The sequence below is a fragment of the Platalea leucorodia genome (genome assembly GCF_965183815.1).
Source record: "Platalea leucorodia genome assembly, chromosome: W".
Lineage (NCBI taxonomy): Eukaryota > Metazoa > Chordata > Aves > Pelecaniformes > Threskiornithidae > Platalea > Platalea leucorodia.
Window position 1 is genome coordinate 41,241,525 of NC_138859.1, and position 13,541 is coordinate 41,255,065.

Below are 13,541 nucleotides of genomic sequence, written 5' to 3' on the forward strand. Positions count from 1 at the left end.
CATCCACTACTGAGTTGCACATAGCCCTGTGTTTAATGTTAACAACACTAATCTTTGGGGGGGGGGCTCTTTATTTCTTGGGAACTATTGTCTGATATTAATATTGTCAACATTATTACAGTATACAGTTCAGCAAACAATAAAATAGCTGAAATAATTTAGAAGACTATTGAGAACTACCTGTAGAAAGACCATTTTAAAAGAAATTGCCGTGCTGCTTTAGGAAAGCTGGGTCTTCCCTCATATGGTTTCAATGCTTGCATCATTACATTATCAAGCCAGGCAGCCCACTGTTCCAGAGTGCTCTGCTGCTGAAGAGTCATCTTGAAATCTGTTTCTAGTCTTTGAACCATATTGTCATCACACTGACACACCCAGGAAGCCTGTTCCTGTTACAACACATGGCAAACATGAAAGCAAAACACAAAATGTAAATTATTCTTAAAGATTGAAAAATTAAATGAAAAGGATGAAATACACTTATTAGGCAAACTAATGAGTATTTTTATTTTCATGTCTCTCTCAATTTTGTTGGAAGAAAATGAGAGTAAGGAACCCAAAATATAAAAATGGGCATCAAATAAAGCACACACACACAAAAATACAATGGAAAAAACACAAATACATTGCAATGTTCCATATTAATTTTCATGAAACAATTTTCAGCTTCCCTCATTCATAATTTTTCAAGTAAAAATTTCAGGAATTGTCAGGCTTGGGACTACAGGAACAAGGAGTGGAAAGGGCAGTCAAATGGAAGTTGAGAGAGTAAGAAATAAAGAGGAACCAAGAAACCAAAGTACCATGGTTCCTATTGCTTTGAAGGAGTTAAGACCAAATACAATTTCTGTTACATTTTTAATCACCTCACTTAAAAAAAAGCTTTGTTTTATAGGCAAAAAAGGGTTGTTGTGTTTATACATAGTCTGCAATATATTGGACATTGCTTAATGAGTAATATAAATAGCACACAATTGGACAAACACAGTCCATGTACAGTAATGAGCAATTCACAGTATTGTCATGGAATGTGATTATATTACATTTTTAAGTTTAAATAAGACCAATAGGACACTATTAAATGGAACTTAGAGAAAATCAATATTGATTTAATATAGGCCATATTCTTAAACTCTAGCTATCACATGCCAAGTTAACATCTCAACATTCATAGACCCTATATCTTACCACAGAACAATATTTAATATACCATATATTTGGTCACATACTAAATCTTAGGTAGTTTACACACCATTATGCAATATAACTATATCTGTGTTAAATTTTATTTATTCAAAGGTCTTTGCAACAAGCAAAAAGAATTTAACTGTTGCTAGTGAACTTCTGAACTTTTGTTAAGATAAAATGTGTTAAGATGTTTGTTCATGAAAGAAGACAAATGTAATGGACCATGTCAGTTAGTTGAGCAACAGAAGAAAAAAAATGTTGTTTCTTCTAAGGAGAAGAAAGAGGTAAAAGGGAAACCTTTTTCTAAACCTAATGAAAAATAATAAATTGATGTTTTACAGATAACTGGAAACTAGTTCTAACCAGTTACTTAGGAAAGGTTGGAAATGTAAACACAAACAATTAAAGAAAGTATACTAATGATATTGTCTTTGAAATAAAAATATATGTAATGAAACAATCTGTACTATAAATAGTGCTGTATGATCAGTATTTTTTTATGGAAGATCAGAAGCTATGCTACTATCCAAGACTTCATCTTCAGGCATTGTTCATGCTGTTCATTATAAGAACACATGTACTCTACATTTTCATCTGCATTAAATAAAAATTGGCAGCATGCATGGTCTGAAAGATAAGAAGCCTTCAGAGAAAATGGAAATAGATAATAGTTCTAAGGTTTTATTTTCCTTACGGCCAAAGTGTAAGCTGGAAAGTTTCAACTGAATCACTGCATATATAAAAATCAGCAAAATGTTCCCACTTTGCTTTCTTGATGGAATAATAAGAACTAACAATAAAAATAAAAAATTTTGGGGGAAATAACAATTTTTTAAAAGTCTGTTTTTTAAAGCCACAGTTTACCTGTACATTGGCAAAATCAACACGGTTGAGATCACTGAGCATTTGGTTGATCTGAGAAGTGTTCTGAAGCACAGCCCGAGCTGCCTGAGCCAGGTGATTAAGAGATGTGTATCTTCTCAAAGTCTGGGCAAAGGCACTTACAGCGGCAACCTATGAAGAAATCCATTTATCTTAACACATTGTACTTATCAACAGGTCTTCTGTTTCATCTACTTTAATTTTAAAATTGCTGTATTAATTTATGAGCCCTCAGATATCGCAATTCACATGTAATGGAACAAATACAGTTTTTCCTATTAAATTTTTTGGCAAAACAAAGATATTTCTAATCCCATGTTTCATGTTTGAAGTTCAACCTAAATATGAGATTTAGCATAAAAGTTAAAATGCTGCTACTTTTAGATCTTAAATATCTAGTGTACAGTTGCATAAATTGAAGAAAAATGCAGTAAACTTTTTTTACCTTGGTTTGTATCATTCTCTGTGGAATATTGTTCATGGCACTGGAAAGCCAACCTTCAAGGCTTTTTGCAAAATTGCGAATGGCTTGGGTCAAGGCACCTAAACATTAAAGAAAAAAAAAAAAATGAAAAAGATGGCAAGGTGCCTCTCTTGAAACCTTTTGCATCCTCAGTATTTAAATATTCCACATTGAGATCTGCTGCATTTATTGGCTGTGCTGGTTTTGGCTGGGGTAGAGTTAATTTTCTTCATAGCAGCTAGTATGGGGCTATGTTTTGGATTTGTGACCAAAACAGCATTGATAACACACCAATGCTTTAGCTATTACTGAGCAGTGCTTACACAGAGTCAAGGCCTTTTCTGTTTGTCACACCACCCTGCCAGCGAGTAGGATGGGGGGTGCACAAGAAGTTGGGAGGCGACACAGCCAGGACAGCTGACCCCAATTGACCAAAGGGATATACCATACCATATGACGTTATGCTCAGCATGTAAAGCTGGGGGAAGAAAGAGGAAGGGGGAGGACATTCGGAGTTACAGTGTTTTGTCTTCCCAAGTAACTGTTATGCGTGATGGAGCCCTGCTTTACTCGAGAAGGCCCTAAAAACTTGCCTGCCGATGGGAAGCAGTGAATGAATTCCTTGTTTTGCTTTGCTTGCGTGCATGGCTTTTGCTTTACCTATTAAACTGTCTTTATCTCAACCCATGAGTTTTCTCACTTTTACTCTTCCGATTCTCTCCCCCATCCCATTGTGGGGGAGTGAGCGAGAAGCTGTGTGGTGCTTAGTTGCTGGCTGGGGTTAAACCACGACAGTCCTTTTTGGCACCCAACATGGGGGTCGAAGGGTCCAAGATAGCGACAGATTTGATTGGCATGTGCTAGACTGAATTTATAGCTGTTATTGCTGTTTAGCTATTAATCGGCAAGCTTCTGTGCTTGCCATGGGGCTTGCCTCACTGCATATTAGAGTCTAGTGCTTGTTAGTGGCTGCTTTTTGCTTTTGCTGCTTGCTCTACTGCTGTATTGCTTATCATCTTACTCTGCTGTGCCTGGGAACATTTTTAAAACAGCAATGGCCATGTGCCTGGGCTGGCAGATGGCCAGGGCATCGCTGCTGTTTCTGTGCTGCTGTACTGGACAGGCTGGAACTCCATTATGAACTCGAGTTGAAGGGACTGTGACCTGTGGATGACTCCACGCAGGAGCAGGACACCCCCGAAGCGTCTGTGGCCGTGAATAAGCCCATGACAGAGCAGGTACATCTCGAAGCATCTCTGGCCCTGGTTATGTCTGTGCCACAGCAGGTATACCTCTGAAGGGATTGTGGCCCAAGGACAAGGCCATGCTGGAGAAGATACACCTCGAAGCATCTGTGGCTGTGGATAAGTCCATGCTGCAGCAGGTACACCTTGAAGCATCAGTGGCTGTGCATGAGGTCATGCTGGAGCACCTCAAAGCATGTGGCCATGGATAAGCCCATGACAGAGCCGGTACACCCCTGGAGGGATTGCAGCCATGGGTAAGGCCATGTTGGAGCAGGTTTACTTCTGAAGGGACTGTGGCTGTGGGTAAGGCCATGCTGGAGAAGGTACACCTCTAAGCGACTGTGGCTCTGGATAAGTCTATGCCGCAGCAGGTATACCCCTGGAGAGACTATGGCTCATAGATAAGGCTCCACTTGGAGCAGGTAAACTCCTAAGGGACTGCGGTCTATGAATAAGTCCAAGCCAGAACAGGGGCAAGGGGAGGAGTTCATTGCAACGTTAAACCCTAGAACCTGGCCCAAAGGGACCAGGGGTGGAGATTGTAATGGATACACCTTTAAATTGTTGTAACCCATGACTTGAGTTGCATGTTATGGGAATTACTATAACAGGAACCAAATGAACTAATGGAGGACAAGCCTTAGAAGAAGCAGTGCAAGTGCAGCAGTGACCTGACCTGAGCTGGCTTTGGTGCCGAGTAACTCCATGCAACACACCACCTCTCCTGTCCTGAGTGATCACCATCACAGATGGAGCCCAAAGTCATGGACTAAATGGACTCAATGGACATTTTGTGGACATTTTACAGGCATTTTACAGAGGTGGTCCATAGACTAAGGGAATGATATCTGCATATTATATCAAAGGATGGGAAGGGGAGTGGTGGTTAATGAGGATGTATTGGATAATGTGGGACCTGAGCATGACATAAATGGTATGGAAGAACAGGTGCAGAATGTACTGGTTTCGGCTGGGATAGAGTTCATTTTCTTCAGAGTAGCTAGTATGGGGCTATGTTTTGGATTTGTGCTGGAAACAGTGTTGATAACACAGGGATGTTTTAGTTATTGCTGAGCAGCGCTTACACAGAGTCAAGGCCTTTTCTGCTTCTCACACCATCCCACCAGTGAGTAGGCTGGGGGTGCACAAGAAGTTGGGAGGGGACACAGCTGACCCCAACTGACCAAAGGGATATTCCATACCATATGACGTTATGCTCAGCATGTAAAGCTGGGGGAAGAAAGAGGAAGGGGGAGGAACTGTGTTCAGTTTTGGACCCCTCACTACAAGAAGGACATCGAGGTGCTGGAGCATGGGCAAAGAAGTTGGTGAAGGGTCTAGAGAACAAGTCTTATGAGGACCGGCTGAGGGAACAGGGGTTGTTTAGTTTGGAGAAGAGGAGGCTGAGGGGAGACCTTATTGCTCTCTACAACTACCTGAAAGGAGGCTGTAGTGAGGTGGCGGTCGGTCTCTTCTGCCAAGTAACAAGCGATAGGACGAGAGGAAACGGCCTCAAGCTGCACCAGGGGAAGTTTAGGTTGGATATTAGGAAAAACTTCTTCACCAAAAAGGTAGTCAGGCATTGGAACAGGCTGCCCAGGGAAGTGGTTGAGTCTCCATCCCTGGAGGTATTTAAAAGAAGGGTAGACGTGGTGCTTGAGGACATGGTTTAGTGGTGGACTTGGCAGTGCTAGGTTAATGGTTGGACTTGATGATCTTAAGGGTCTTTTCCAACCTTAATGATTCTATGATTCTATGACATTGGGAGTTAGTGTTTTGTATTCCCAAGTAACCGTTACGTGTGATGGAGCCCTGCTTTCCTGGAGATGGCTGAACACCTGCCTGACGATGGGAAGTACTGAATGAATGCCTTGTTTTGTTTTACTTGCATGTGCGGCTTTTGCTTTACTTATTAAACTGTCTTTATCTCAACCCATGAGTTTTCTCACTCTTCCGATTCTCTCCCCCATCCCATTGTGGTGCGACTGTGTGGTTCTTAGTTGCCAGCTGGGGTTAAACCACAACATTGGCTTAGAGACTTATCCAGTCTAGGTTCAGATCCCTCCCAATAAAAGAAGGGTGTTGATAAACTGGAGCAAGTTCAGTAGTGGGCCACTGTCATGGTCAGGGGGCTAGGGCACATACCTTATGAGGAGAGGCTGAGGGAACTAGGTTTGTTCAGCCTGGAAAAGAGAAAGTTTAGAGGGGACCTAATAGCAGGACACAGGACTCTAGGTGCATGGTTGTCTGGGAAAAAGAACTTTAAAAAACAAAACAAAAGTACATTTGGTTAACAATGAAGTTTAGAATCTTGTTTCGAAGTATATGAGTTAATGGTGGAAAAGGAGGAGTAGGAATTTTATAGAATGTAGTGAGGATGATGAAGGTGTTCTAACTAAAATGTTCTTAAAGAGCTCTTGTAGATGATGCATCACATGCATGAGAACCAGACTCTTCTAGGATTACGTTGAATTTTTTTAGGACCTATTCTGACAGGTCAAAGGTTGCCTGTTAACAGCATATATAAGTTGTGATGTAGAGGCTTGTATTGTATAGAATTAAATTGGAGTAAAAAACCAAAACAAAACAGAAAAGCAGTATATAGGTGACCAAATGAAGTTTTCTTCCTTACTAAATATAGTTCCTAAGCTTGGTGTGAAGCGTACAGTTCTTGTTCTTGTGCTTTCCAGATGGTTCTGTCTTTGTCATTGAAAATACCCATACTCTCAAGGGCATGCATCTCCAGTGTTAGTACTCCACTTAGTATATTACAGGCTTGCAGCACAATATTATATTCTGTGTTATTTAGTAATTGTGAGAAAAGGGATGTCCCATGACTGAGAGTATTGTTTAGAAACCATTAGATGCACTAAAGCACTAGTAATTCTTTTTATGAGGTAAACTATCCTATATTTCTGGTGTTCTTGCTTACAGGTACAGCAAGTACAGACTGTGCAACAGGTACAGCATGTCTACCCAGCCCAGGTTCAGTATGTGGAGGGAAGTGACACAGTCTACACAAATGGAACTATGTAAGTTGGTTATTGATCAAAATTAGAATGTTTACTGAAATATGAAGTTAAATGCACATTCTTTTAATGACATCATATAGGCTACTGTATTTTAAGTAGCAAAGAAAAATGTTTGAACAAAACCTTTTTTTTTTGTCATTTTAAATCATTATTTGGGTGAAAACAAGTTGAATTCACATCACTTGAATTCATCTAAAATGAATTCAGGTAATTGTTACAGTTGGACATAGTGTGAAGCTATATATGCAGCATTTTGTTGTTTGGGGAAAAAACTTAAGTTTATGGACAAGTTTTAAGTTGTGCTGATATGAAGGATTATCTAAATTTGTCATAATGTGATCATCTGTGTAATAAAGAAGTCATCATGTGGGCCTCCTGTTCTTGTAGTTGAAATTCTACTGGCAATTTCCTAAATTGCTGATGCAGCTGCAGTCATTACTTACAGAAAAGTTATGTAATTTCTTTACTGTTTAGTGCAATGAGATACATATTTAATTTTTTTCCAAAGGAAGGAAGAAAGGGAGAGAAACGAGAATATGTCCTTTTGCTTCTCTCTTAGACTCTTCTATTTCCTGTGCTTTTCTTGCTTCAATGAACATGCTTTTCTGCCATCAAGTTCCTTTCTCCTATGTGCAAACTTAAAATCATAGAATAATTTAGGTCAAAAGAGACCTCTGGAGGTTATATGGTACAACCCCCACACACACTCAGAGTAGGGCTAACTTTGAAGTTGCTCAGGGAGGACCTTCCCTCCCTCTTTTTCCAGTTACCTTTAAATATATCACCTTGACAGTTTTGACGTGTTATAAGGTTAAGGAAGAAGCAAAAGGCATGTAGAAAACTTGTTTGGTGTCAGCAAATATGTATTTATTGATGATAATCTGGCATTGACACAAAACAGTCAACAACACTGTTGGGTTCAGAGACTGATGTTAACACTTGCAGCATCCTCTCCACTGGCATATTTTGTCAAATTCATTCTTCAGTTAACCTTTTCCCACACGCTCTCTTGTTGCCTGATTTTCTTTGCTCTTATAATATCTAGTCAATCTTCTGTCCTAAATGGGTCTGTTAAGATGTGCTTATTATTAGGAATGACCAATGTGTCCTTGTTTAAGATACTGTAAAAACTGAAAGTCACTCATAACATTGTTAAACTGTAATCAAAGACAGAAAATTTCTACGTAGAATGCCTTATCAGGCTAACTTGTTTTTGAAAAATGTCAGCCAAAGACATTGAACCGTTGAGACAAAAGAAAACATATTTCTTCATCCATGCTTGTATAAGTTTTTCTTTTAAAAGCTCTAGTACTTCTACTCTTTTAATTATGGACTTGAAACTGAGCAGTGATGTTGGGAATGTGTGGTTTATTGCAGTTCATGAAATTTTGCCTGAGTTTATAGCTCAAATATATTAATCAGAGGATTATGTTTATTTTACCCTATTTATATGTTAAATGCTCTGAAGACCAATGGATGTGCTCCAGGTGGTCCTAAATGGGGCATCTCCTTGCAGCTGCTGCTTCTGCTATTAATTATATCAACTCTGGGTTCTAGTACCTAATCTATGAACAAAGAGTCTATTCTATTCCATATACAGGGCCTAGGATATATGGTTGAAGGAAGCTATCCTATTAAAACAGAGAAAGGAGCAAGTACTAAGTACTATCTGGTCTTAGATAAAGAGCTGGTGGAAGTGACTGGAAAGGCAAGAGCCAAGAACCAGTGGGTGGAAAGACGAAAGTATAGTGGCAGACATACAAATCTAACAAAGAGACAAAATGCATGGTTGTCTGGGAAAAAGAACTTTAAAAAACAAAACAAAAATAAAAACACTGACTGGATAAACAGCCCAGAAAAGTTGTCTCCATACAGGAGATTATGCCTATATGATTTTCCTGATATAACTGCTAACGATTTCATTTGTAGATAGTACCTTAAAAGGAGATGGAAGGAGGAGCTGGCCGACACAACATAACTTGTAGTGCTATTTCATCCACCAGTAAACTATATTTTAGTATGGTTGATAATTTACCATAGAAAAATTTAGGTTGTAAGGGACCTCCAGAGGTGATCTAGTCCAACCCTCTGCTCAGAGCAGGTCTAATTAGATCAGGTTGCTCAGGGACTTGTCCTATCGAGTCGTGTACACCTCCAAGGACAGAGGTTCCACACCCTTTCTGGGCAACCTGTTCCTGTATTTGACCACCCTCATGGAAAAAAGTATTTTCCTAATATCTAATCAGAACTTCTCATATTACAACTTGCATTCATTGCCTCCTGTCTTATTGCTGTGCACCTCTGAGAAGCGTCTGGCTCTATCTTCTCTGTATCCTCCCATCAAGTAGTTGTAGAGAGCAAAAAGGTATCCCCTGAATCTTCTCTTCTCCAAGCTGAACAGGCCTAGTTCTCTCAGCCTCTCCTCATATGTCATGTTCTCCAGCCTCCTGACCATCTTTGGTGGTCCTCTGCTGGACTCGCTCCAGTATGTCCATGTCTCTCTTGTACCAGGGAGCCCAAAACTGGACACAGGACTCCAGATACAGTCTCACCTGTGCTAAACAGAGGGTAAGGATCACTTCCCCCAACCTGCTGGCTACACTCTTGGTAATACAGCCCAGGATGCATTTGTCCTTCTTTGCTGCAAGGACCAGTGGATGGAAAGAAGAAAGTACAGTGGTAGACACACAAATCTAACAGAGCCAAAATGCAGCTGGTTCACGTTCACCTTGCTTTCCACCAGGACCCCCAGGTTCTTCTCTGCAAAGTTGCTTTGTAGACAGTCAGCCCCCCAGTCTATATTGTTGCATGGAGTTATTCCATCCCAGATGCAAGACTTGGCATTTATCCATGTTAAACTTCATGAGGATCCCATCAGTCCATTTCTCTGGCCTTTCCAGGTCCCTCTGACCTCTAGCATATTGAGCGCCACCCCCCCACCCCCCCCCCCCCCCCCATTTGGTGTCATCTGCAAACTTGCTGAGTGCCTTCTGTCCCATCATCCAGGTCACTAATGAAGACCTTAAACAGCATTGGTCCCAGTACTGATCCCTGAGAGACCCCACTAGTTACTGGCCCACAGCTGGACTTTGCACCACAGATCACAACTCCTTGAGCCCAGCAGTCTAGGTGACTTTCTACCCACCTTATCATTCACTTATCCAGCCCGTATCTCAACAATTTGGTGATAAGGAGATTATGGGAGACTGTGTCAAAGGCCTTTCTTCAGTCAAAGTATACAACATCCACTGCCTCCCCTTGTCCACAGTGCCAGTCACCTCGTCATAGAAAGCAATGAGTTTGGTCAGGCATGATTTGCCCTTGGTAAATCCCTGTTGACTGCTCCCAATCACCTTCTTGTCCTTCGTGTATTTACAAATAGCTTCCAGGAGGATTTGTTCCATAACCTTTCTAGGGACTGAGGTGAGGCTGACTGGCCTGTAGTTCCTGGTATCCTCCTTTTTGTCCTTGAAGATGGGTGTGATGTGACTTTTTCCAGTCATCATGAACTTCATCCAGTTGCTGTGACCTTTTGAGGATGATAGAGAGCTGCCTTGTAATGACATCAGTCAGCTCCTTCAGCACCCTTGGATGCATCCCACCTGGTCCCATGGGCTTGTATACATCTAAAAGGCTTAAGTGCTCCTTAACTGCATCTTCCTAGCTACAGGAGACTGTGATTTCTAGCAAGCTCTAGCAGTTCTAACAGGCTCTGTCAGCTGTTCTTGATGAAAGAGGGCATTGAGCTTTTGTTCCAGCTGACTCGTGATTAGGGACAGTCAAGCACCTTTCAGCAAATACTAGGGAGTAGCCTATATAAGTGCCAGCCTAGAGCACAATGAACAGAGTCAGCAGTTTTTAGTGAGTGGGACCTAGTAGCTACTCAGGACAGTGTCTGTATTCTCAACAATGGTGGGGACCTGTTACAGGACATGGTCCCCAGCAGCTATTAGAGCAACTGTCCCTGGAATGTCAGAGGCTTTGGCCTAGATGGAGCTCCAAAAGGAGGATACAGTCTGTAGGTCTCAGGCTGTAGGATGTGCCTGGGGTTTTGCTGATGCTGGGCAGCAGAAGATAGTCTGCAGGTGGTGCGCACTTGTTGAGGATCTGTGTTGCCAAGTAAAGGAGCTATGGGAGGAGGTCAACAGACTGCACAGCATCAGAGATGATGAGAAGGAGATCAACCATTTTTCCTCTGAAATCCTGTAGCTTCAAGAGCTTGAACCCCCAACTGTACTGAAGGAGGAGCAGGAGCAGTTTGTGCTTATTGGGTTGGGAAGTGGAGACTCCCATGATGGGTGGAGCCATGATGTCAAACAAAGCATCTGTGCTGGTGGAACCTGAGTCATGCAGTAGTGAATAATTCACTGCTGAGGGGGGATGGAGACTCCCATGTGCTGAACTGACCAATTGTTTAGGGAGGTTTGCTTGCTGGGGGCTTGGATGTGGGACACCGTTGAAAACCTGCTAAGGCTTCTCTGGCCCTCAGGCTATTAATCTCTGCTGCTCTTCCATATGGGCACCAATGATACTGCCAAGGGAGACCTACCTGGAGAGTGTCTAGTGTGGCTATATGACTCTTGGGGCAATGGTCAAGGACATGGGGGGCCTCGGTGATGTTCATCTTACTGGTGAGGGGAAAGAGCTTGAGGATGAGGGGATGGATCCTGCAGGTCAACAGTTGGGTGTGTGGCTGGTGTTGGCAGCAAGGTTTTCATTTTTTACGGAATCACGGAATGGCTGAGGTTGGAAGGGACCTCTGGAGGTCATCTGGTCCAACCCCCCTGCTCAAGCAGGACCACCTAGAGTATGTTGCCCAGGACCGTGTCCAGATGACTTTTAAATATCTCCAAGGAGGGAGACTCCACAACCTCTCTGGGCAACCTGCTCCAGTGCTCAGTCACTGTCACAGTAAAAAAGTGTTTCCTGATGTTCAGACGGAACCTCCTGGGTTTCCGTTTGTGCCCATTGCCTCTTGTCCTGTCACTAGGCACCACTGAGAAGAGCCTGGCTCCATCTTCTATGCACCTTCCCTTCAGGTATTTAAATACATTGATGAGATCCCCTCCGAGCCTTCTGTTCTCTAGGCCAAACAGTCCCAGCTCCCTCAGCCTTTCTTCATAGGAGAGATGCTCCACTCCCTTAATCATCTTCACGGCCCTTCATTGGACTCTCTCCAGTATGTCCATGTCTCGCTTGTACTGGAGAGCCCAGAACTGGACACAGGACTCTAGGTGCACAGTATTGGTGCTGAATAAAGGGGAAGGATCACCTACCTGGACCTACTGGCAATACTTTGCCTAATGCAGCCCAGGATACCATTAGCCCTCTTTGCGGCAAGGGCGCACACTGCTGGCTCATGTTCAACTTGGTGTCCACCAGGACCCACAGGTCCTTTTCTGCAAAGCTGCTTTCCAGCTGGCTGCCCCCCCCCCCCGGCATGTACTGATACATGGGGTTGTTCCTCCCCAAGGGCAGGACTTGGCACTCCTCCTCCTTGAACTGCATGAGGTTCCTGTCAGCCCATTTCTCCATCTTGCCAAGGTCCCTCTGGGTGGCAGCACAACCCTGTGATGTATCAGCTACTCCTCCCAGTTTTGTGTCATCAGCCAACTGTCTGAGGATACTCTCTGCCTCATCATCCAGATCGCTAACGAAGACGTTGAACAGTATTGGACCCAGTATTGACCCCTGGGGTACGCGGCTATTTACTGGCCTCCAACTAGACTTTGTGCCACTATGACCATGGGATTCTCTTTGAAGATGGAGGACTGCTAGGGAGAGACAGGATCCACATGACCAAGTGGGGCATAAACAGCTTTGCCCACAAGCTGGCCAACCTGGTAAGGAGAGCTTTACACTAGGAATGATGGGGAAGGGATGACCAACAGTCAAGTGAGGAAGTCATAGACTGGATGGGCAAGCAAAGGATGTGAGGTAAACAGGAGGGACCTCATAATCAACAAAACGGGGTTGAAATTAGACCACTTCAAGCATATGCACATAACTAAGGAAGTGTCAGGAGATCAGCATTATGGGAAAGCTTTCACGCCCTTTTGGGGAAATTGGTACGACTGGGTGCCTCTCTGAAGTGCCTGCACACTTATACATGCAACATGGGGAAAAATAGGAGGAATTAGACATCTGTGAGCATTCGCAGGGCTACGATCTCAGAGATCACAGAGATATTGTGGGATGGCTCATACAACTGGAGTGCTGCAATGGATGGATACAGAATCTTTAGGGAAAACAAGCTAAGAAGATGCTCTATATGAAAGAGGAGCTGGAATGCATGGAGCTTTGCCTAGGGATGGGTGATAAGCCAGTTGAGAGCTTAAGGGGCCGGGTTAGATGACATACCTATGTGGGTGATGTTGTGGGTATCTGATACAGACTGCCTGATCAGGAAGAAGTAGATGAAGTCTTGTGGTGTGTTGACCTTGGCTGGCCACTCTATCACTCCCCCTTCTCAACAGAACGGGGGAGAAAAATGCGATGAAAAGCTCGTGGGTCGAGATAAGGACAGGGAGATCATTCAGCAATTACCGTCACAGGCAACACAGACTCGGCTTGGGGAAGATTAATTTAATTTATTGCCAATTAAACGGAGTAGGGTAATGAGGAATAGGAACAAATCTAAAAACACCTTCCCCCCACCCCTCCCTTCTTCCCAGGCTCAACTTCACTCCCGACTCTTCTCTCTCTTCCCCCTGAGCAGTGCAGGGGAAC

At 42.9% G+C, this 13,541-nt stretch overlaps 1 protein-coding gene across 2 annotated transcripts in view; it reads right to left on the minus strand.

Moving 5' to 3' along the window:
• LOC309601527 (transcription factor RFX3-like) overlaps positions 1-13,541 on the minus strand; it is a gene marked incomplete at both ends in the record, with an annotated part of 103,451 nt that overhangs the window by 5,345 nt on the left and 84,565 nt on the right. For both annotated transcript variants that reach the window (XM_082334572.1, XM_082334571.1), the window contains 3 exons: positions 181-389; positions 2,053-2,202; positions 2,516-2,613. In XM_082334572.1, the coding sequence (XP_082190698.1) occupies positions 181-389; positions 2,053-2,202; positions 2,516-2,613 (457 nt within the window). The remainder of the gene's footprint in view (positions 1-180; positions 390-2,052; positions 2,203-2,515; positions 2,614-13,541) is intronic.